The sequence below is a fragment of the Chrysemys picta genome, chromosome 9 (genome assembly GCF_011386835.1).
Source record: "Chrysemys picta bellii isolate R12L10 chromosome 9, ASM1138683v2, whole genome shotgun sequence".
Classification (NCBI taxonomy): domain Eukaryota; kingdom Metazoa; phylum Chordata; order Testudines; family Emydidae; genus Chrysemys; species Chrysemys picta.
Genome location: NC_088799.1, coordinates 77,851,846 through 77,859,898, shown reverse-complemented (window position 1 = coordinate 77,859,898; position 8,053 = coordinate 77,851,846). Strand labels below are relative to the sequence as shown.

At 49.4% G+C, this 8,053-nt stretch overlaps 1 protein-coding gene across 1 annotated transcript; it reads left to right on the top strand.

Annotated features, from left to right (window-relative positions):
- Positions 1 to 2,224, top strand: LOC135973424 (chromatin assembly factor 1 subunit A-like). The gene is made up of 2 exons (XM_065556525.1): positions 1 to 625; positions 1,683 to 2,224. Exons 1-2 carry the CDS (start codon positions 79 to 81, stop codon positions 2,222 to 2,224), a joined length of 1,089 nt encoding a protein of 362 aa, XP_065412597.1. The 5' UTR covers positions 1 to 78.
- Positions 2,225 to 8,053: the final 5,829 nt, after the last annotated feature.

Here is an 8,053-nt window from a genome sequence, read left to right as displayed (position 1 = left end):
AACATTTGAATTCCATTTCCTGTTTGCCCAGCGTGGAGAGCACAGGTGACCACAGATAGCTCATCAGCACAGGTAACCATGCAGGCTGATAATCGAAAAAGAGCACCAGCATGGACCGTGAGGGAGGTACTGGATCTGATCGCTGTATGGGGAGAGGATTCAGTGCTTGCAGAACTTTGTTCTAAAAGACGAAATGCAAAAACTTTTGAAAAAATCTCCAAGGGCATGATGGAGAGAGGCCACAATAGGGACTCAGATCAGTGCCGTGTGAAAGTCAAGGAGCTCAGACAAGCCTATCAAAAAACAAAGGAGGCAAACGGTCGCTCCGGGTCAGAGCCGCGGACATGCCGCTTCTACGCCGAGCTGCATGCAATTCTAGGGGGGGCTGCCACCACTACCCCACCTGTGATCGTGGATTCTGGGTCGGGGATAGTCTCATCAGCGACGCCTGAGGATTCTGCCGATGGGGGAGAGGAGGAGGAGGAGGATGAGGATGAGCTTGCAGAGAGCACACAGCACTCCATTCTCCGCAACAGCCAGGATCTTTTTATCACCCTGACTGAAGTACCCTCCCAAGCCTCCCAAGCCAGTACCCAAGACTCTGACCCCATGGAAGGGACCTCAGGTGAGTTTACCTTTTAAAATATAAAACTTATTTTAAAAGCAAACGGTTTTTAATGATTACTTTGCCTGACTTTGCATTCGCGGTCAGTTCAGCTACTGGAAAAGTCTGTTAACGTGTCTGGGGATGGAGCGGAAATCCTCCAGGGACATCTCCATGAAGCTCTCCTGGAGGTACTCCGAAAGCCTTGCCAGAAGGTTTCTGGGCAGTGCATCCTTATTCCCTCCTCCATGGTAGGACACTTGACCACGCCATGCTTGCAGCAAGTAATCTGGTATCATTGCCTGACAAAGCCTGGCAGCGTATGGTCCCGGTGTTTGCTGGCATTCAAGCAACATCCGTTCTTTATCTTGTTGTGTAATCCTCAGGAGAGTGATATCACTCCTGGTAACCTGGTTGAAATACGGGAACTTAATTAAGGGGGCAGAGGTGGCCGTTCCTACTGGGCTGTTTGCCTGTGGCGGAAAATAAATCCTTCCCTGCAGTTAGCCAAGCGCAGATGGGAAATTGGCCCTGAGTTTTTCGCGTTTGGCTAGCAGGGATCTTCCCTGTTACCAGCCACGCGGTGGGGGGAGGGGTACCGTGATCATCCCAGAGAATTCATGGCAGGAGGGGGGCGGCGGGGGGGGGGTGTTAGTTTGGTGCCTGCAGGGATCTTCCCTGATACCAGCCACGCGGTGGGGGGGAGGGGTACAGCGATCATCCCAGAGAATTCATGGCGAGAGGGGGGGGTGGTTAGTTTGTTTTCTGGTGCTGCTGAATGTTAACAGAAAAACCGCAGCACTCTACAAGCTATGCTTGGTATGTGGGAAAGGAGGGCGCAGAAGCTGTAAGACAATGGCTTACCATGGCCGCATGCAAGCCGAATTCTGTTGCCCAGACCTGTGATCTCTAGCAGCAAAGCCACAGGCACTCAGCATTAAGAGGCAAAATGCGACCTTGCACAGAAATCACATGTGCTATGTAATGTGAATAGTGTAGGTCACCGTGAAAGAGTATAAGCATTGTTCTGCAAAATGTAGCTTTTTAAAAAATTCTCTCTTTTTTCCCCTCCCTACAGCAGCTGCAAATTCCTCAAGCCTCCCTCCTCCATCCCGAAGGTTATCACAGATAAGGCGTCGTAAGAAGAGAACGCGAGACGAGATGTTTTCTGAAATTATGGAATCCAGCCGCAGTGACAGAGCTCATCTGAATGAGTGGAAGGAAACAGTTTCAAAGTATAGGAAAGAAGTCAGTGAACGTGAGGACAGGAGGGACCAACGTGAGGACATGAGGGACCAACGTGAGGAGAGGAGGGACCAACGTGAGGAGAGGAGGGACGCTCGAGATGAGAGGTGGCGGCAGGAAGACCAGAGGATGAAGGATGCAACGCTGGGACTGCTGCGTGAGCAAACAGACATGCTCCGGCGTCTGGTGGAGGTTCAGGAACGGCTGCTGGAAAACAGACTGCCGCTTCAGCCCCTGTTCCACCCTCCCCCCTCCCCATGTTCCGTATCCTCCTCACCCAGACGTGTAAGAACGCGGGGGGGGGGGGGGAGGCTCCGTACACCTTCCCATTCCACCCCAGTAGACAGCCCAAGCAAAAGGCTGTCATTTTTTTAACCTTTTCTTTGTGGCTTTTTCCTTCCCAGCAATCCTCCTCCCAAATACCACCTGGGTTCCCTCCCTCTTTTTCTAATCTATTAATAAAGAATAAATGATTTTTAAATGATAGTGACTTTATTTGGTTTGAAAGAAAGCTGGGGGAAGGGGCAGGGTGGGTTCCTTACAGAAAATCAGTCAATAAAGGGGGCGGGTTTTCATGAAGGAGAAACAAACAGATATTTCACACTGTAGCCTGGCCAGCCATGAAACTGGTTTTTAAAGCTTCTCTGATGCACAGCGCTTCCTGGTGTGCTCTTCTAATCGCCCTGGTGTCTGGCTGCGCGTAATCAGCAGCCAGGCGATTTGCCTCAGCCTCCCACCCCGCCATAAAGGTCTCCCCCTTACTTTCACAGAGATTGTGGAGCACACAGCAAGCAGAAATAACAATGGGGAGATTTCTTTGGCTGAGGTCAGAGTGAGTCAATAATGATCTCCAGCGACCTTTTAAACGGCCAAATGCACATTCTACCACCATTCTGCACTTGCTTAGCCTGTAGTTAAACAGCTCCTGACTCCTGTCCAGGCTGCCTGTGTATGGCTTCATAAGCCATGGCATTAAGGGGTAGGCTGGGTCCCCAAGAATAACTATTGGCATTTCAACATCCCCAACGGTTATTTTCTGGTCCGGAAAGTAAGTCCCTTGCTGCAGCCCTTTAAACAGAGTAGTGTTCCTGAAAACGCGAGCGTCATGAACCCTTCCCGCCCAGCCCGCGTTGATGTTGGTGAAACGTCCCTTGTGATCCACAAGTGCTTGCAGCACCATTGAAAAGTACCCCTTGCGGTTTATGTACTCGGTGGCTTGGTGCTCCGGTGCCAAGATAGGGATATGGGTTCCGTCTATTGCCCCACCACAGTTAGGGAATCCCATTGCAGCAAAACCATCCACTATAGCCTGCACATTTCCCAGAGTCACTAACTTTCGTAGCAGCACCTGAGTGATTGCTTTGGCTACTTGCATCACAGCAGCCCCCACCGTAGATTTGCCCACTCCAAATTGATTCCCGACTGACCGGTAGCTGTCTGGTGTTGCAAGCTTCCACAGGGCTATCGCCACTCGCTTCTCAACTGTGAGGGCTGCTCTCATCTTGGTATTCTGGCATTTCAGGGCAGGGGACAGCAAGTCACAAAGTTCCATGAAAGTGCCCTTACGCATGCGAAAGTTCCGCAGCCACTGGGAATCGTCCCAGACCTGCAACACTATGCGGTCCCACCAGTCTGTGCTTGTTTCCCTTGCCCAGAATCGGCGTTCCATGGATAGAATCTGCCCCATTAACAACATGATCTCCAAAGCACCGGGGCCCGTGGTTTCACAGAATTCTGTATCCGTGTCCGTGTCCATGTCCATGTCAATGTCCTCATCATGCTTGTCGCTGCGCTGCCGCCGCCGCTGCCTCCTCGCCTCGTTTTTCTGGTCCTGGCTGAGCATAAACTCCACGAGAACGCGCGAGGTGTTTACAATATTCATGACTGCTGTCTTGAGCTCAGCGGGCTCCATGCTTGCCGTCGTATAGAGTCTGCAGTGTTCACCCACCCAGGAAAAAAGGCGCGAAAATGGTTGTCTGCCGTCCGTTGCTTTCATGCAGGGAGGGAGGGAGGGAGGGAGGAGGTGAGGCTGTACCCAGAACCACCTGCGACGATGTTTTTTGTCCCATCAGGCACTGGGATCTTAACCCACAATCCCAATGGGCGCGGGAGACTGCGGGAACTATGGGATAGCTATGGGATTGCTACCCACAGTGCAACGGTGCAGAAATCGACGCTAGCCCCGGTACTTGGACGCACACCATCGAATTAATGTGCTTAGTGTGGCCGCATTCATTTCGACTTTATACAACCTGTTTTTCAAATCCGAATTATATAAATTCGGATTAATCCCGTAGTGTAGACATACCATTAGGATGAATGTTTATAATCTTATTATTTACTACTTCAAAGGAGTTAATCCTTTGCATTTAAAAAACAACAAACAAAAGGACGACACACACATACACTCACTCCTAAAGATCTATTTTGGCAATTGAATGTTTCTACTAAAGGAAACTACAGATTTGTGATGATGTACATACAATCAGTTGCTGGGATTTTTGACAAGTGAGAATCTTTATTTTATGGGGATCTAAGATATTGTTTGACTGAGTCATAATCACCACATGAACAATATCTGAAAATCTGTAGGACCGCTTTCAGTGAAATAATGGAGCATTTGGGTTGTACTATTTCAATTCAGTATTTATTTTTGTATTGACAATGTGTCACAGAAGAGAGCTGCACAGCTCAGCTCTCCTTTGCATCCTTAGGGTGAGTTACATATTGGGTTCAGTTCTCACTGATTCAGTGCCAGCCCTGTCCCAGTATTAATTAGAGAAGCTAAGGCTAGTGGAGAATCAGTGTAATGTAGCGCTCCCGCATCTGTCTCCCGCACCATGCTCCCTACATCAGGGTTGGGGTGGCGAGCCTGCTGGTTGAGCAGGCTCCACCAGCATTATTGCAGAAGGGAGCTTGCCTCTGAAAGGGAAATTCTTCACTGGCCATTTCCGGCCAGAATCTGGCCACTTTGCATTGCCTGAGCAGTGAAAAAGACAGATCTGGGCCATTAAATTATGTGACCGACTATGCAGATGGGTCAGTGAATGAGACTTTCATCTATATGTTACCAGTCCAAATCCAGCCCCATTCAGAAATGAATTAAAGTTATTCTCTTTGGTGAAAGATATGAGATGAACAGAACTGTACAAACTTTTCATTTAAAATCATGTCCATCTGGCCTGTTTGTGCTACAAATCTGAGCCCAGTTTGCTAAAAATTGCATGAACACAGACCTAGTTTACGCTTTTGTTTGAAGCTTAGTTTACATGGGTTTTCACATGAAACTGGGCCTGTTTAGTTTTCAATCTGTGGGATTGATTAAACCTGAAAGTCAAGTTGAAACTCCAAGTGTGTGAATCCATTGAACTGAACCAGAACTGAAAGCTTGGTATGAACCATGCTTCTCAGTCCTTAGAACTGCCAGTGTGAGACGTGTGCACTGAAATGTGTAAAGTGACCAAAATGTGGGCATGCATTTCATGTTGCACCATAATTGAAAGATTACATTAAAACTTGATTTACACAGTGAGAAAACAGCCTTAAAACAAGTAAGGCAGTTTTGCAATCTGTACCAAGTTAATGGCAACAGGTTGTGGGTGACAGCTGTTTACAGACTGTAGAGCTGGTTGACTTGATTCAAGGTGAGAAAGCAGTCTTAAAACATATTTCAGACAAAAAGTACTGTTTATGGTGTGATCCACAAAGAAATACACTTGTTTCACTTTGGGTCAAATCCCCGTCCGGGGAGAAATCCCAAAAAGCCAAACATGTCCGGGAAAATAGGGAGGGGCCGGCGCCGCTGGGTGCTGGGCCGGGGGCCGGGCCGGGGCCGGCGGTGCTGGGCCGGGGGTGCTGGCCGGGGCCGGCAGTGCTGGGCCGGGGGCCGGGGGCCAGCGGTGCTGGCCTGGGGGTGCTCGGCCGGGGGCTGGCCCGGGGCCAGCACCCCAGGGCCCGAGCCGAGCCAGGCTGGAGATGCCGGGGCCAGCCGCCGGAGGGAGCCGCTCGGTTGGGAGGGCCAGACTGGGCCGCGCCTCCTCCCCCCACCCCCCACAGCTTACCTGCTGCTTGCTTCAGGCTTCCCGCGAATCAAATGTTCGCGGGAAGCAGGGGAGGGGGCGGAGTTGGGGCGGGGCCGGGGCCCCGTGGAGTGTCCTCTTTTTGGACACTCAAAATATGGTAACCCTACTCCCTGCCCTCTCATTAATAGGGAGTCAGTCTAGCATAAACCTTCCCACATGCGAACTACGAGAGCCATCGAGCACCCCCGACCTAAGGGTGTGGGCGTGAAACTGGTGGGGCCTAGTGTAATTCTCACCAAGGAATGGGAGGGATGCTGGGGCATCCATGGGAAGGGGGGTAGATTCGAATTTCCCCGGGTCACTGGTTAAAGTGACCCCGCTCAGTTCGGTCTCGAAGGGGGGAGAGATGTGACGAACTGGGACTGTTCTTACTGTGGTCTTTGAATGCTGACAGGGGAGTGTGGCTAGGATAGTCTGCATCAGGGGATGGGAGACTGACCGACAGAGAATACCTGAGCATGTAACATGAGAACCCAGGAAGGGGTTAGAGGCCAGGTGACACCTTTGCCCGGGAAACTGAACAAAGGCTGTGGGAGGGGTCGCTGAAGAGGGAGTTCAGAGCTGGCTGGTGACATGGCTAGGAAGCACACGGGGCTCTGACCTCGCAAGGGGGCTGGGGTGCCCTGGGACCCCAAGATGGACCTAACTGAGGGGGGTCCTGTTGTCTGTGCCTGCAAGACCTGTCTTGGACTGTATTCCTGTAGTCTAAATAAACCTTCTGCTTTACTGTCTGGCTGAGAGTCATGGTGAATCGCAGGAAGCCGGGAGTGCAGGGCCCTGAGTCCCCCATACTCCGTGCCAACTGGTAATATCAATTCCTGGTAGGGTGACCAGATGTCCCGATTTTATAGGGACAGTCCCGATTTGTGGGTCTTTTTCTTCTATTGGCTCCTATTACCCCTCACCCCCTGTCCTGATTTTTCACACTTGCTGTCTGGTCACCCTAGTTCCTGGGCAGCTCTCTTGTCTGATGGAGAGATGGGGAAGATAGAGACAGGAAGCCTTGTAGAGCTGCAACAAGAGGAACATTTTCCCCAGCCCCCTTTCCCAGGAAGGGATGCTGGCTGGCTGGAGAACACAGGAGAGAATTCTGTGCAGCAGAGAAAAACAGCAATGTAAGATGCCTTAAAGTTGAGAGCTCTGAGCAGGAACCTCTGCAAATCAGAACTGAATTTTGCTCAGCTCTAGACATGAGCTGGTGGTTTCAACCTCTCAAAATTACCATCACAGTTGTCATTGGTTGGCACTTTTGTTGTTTGGCGTTCCAAAACAAACAAACAAAAAACCACCTGACAGTAGTGCAGGGAAGCCTGCAGTACTGTTATTCATGCTCTGCCAGCTCGGTGAATCAACAGAGGATATGCATCATCAGGGCCGTCAATCCAATACCTTTCACAAGTTAATTCACTTAACATTTTTCCATATTTTAAATGCTATTTCAAAACTGACCAAAGTACATCAGAGTTTGTCAGGGTGGTTTCTTCAGTAAAAGATTGTCTTTTGCTCTGTTTGTCACTCTTGACTATTCTTTTCAGTTGTTATTGCTACAGTAGTTCATATAACAGTAAATTGTCACAAAATGCATGAAATATTTTTAAATACATGGATAGCCCTGAAGAGACAACCTACTGTATATGCTTTGCTGTTTTTCTGGGCCATTTCTCTATTAGAGATACTATATAATCTGGTCCAAGATTTTCCAATTTGTAAATGTGGAAACCACTAATGTTCCTGTCTACTCAGAATGACTCATGAGTTGCTGATGTCATGCATAGGAGAGGGAAATGGGCTCTGAAGTCAGTGTGAGCATCACAGCTGCATACCTGTCAAGTTATATTGATTTCCCATTTGATTACAAATAGAGTCACCCAGGGCCAAGTCCTACCCTTACTTACATCTGATGGAACTCAGTGACTGTAGTAGGGCTACACTGGATGTGACTCAGAGCCGAGTCTGTCCCCCAGCTACTAGCACATATGCTGCTCATATGGAGAACTTTGTAAAGGACTGTCTTAATTCTTTTCTTCTCCTTACAAAATGGTAGTTGGCACATGGATTATTCAGATGAAAGCTGAAGTTTTTAATCATAGGTACTTGTTCCAAATAAACACTAAGAGTCAAC

Excerpts from the sequence above, each read along its gene's own strand:
- LOC135973424 (XM_065556525.1), top strand. The coding sequence starts at position 79 with ATGCAGGCTGATAATCGAAAAAGAGCACCAGCATGGACCGTGAGGGAG. Across the intron at positions 626-1,682 it reads CCCCATGGAAGGGACCTCAG|CAGCTGCAAATTCCTCAAGC; the intron begins GTGAGTTTACCT and ends CCCTCCCTACAG.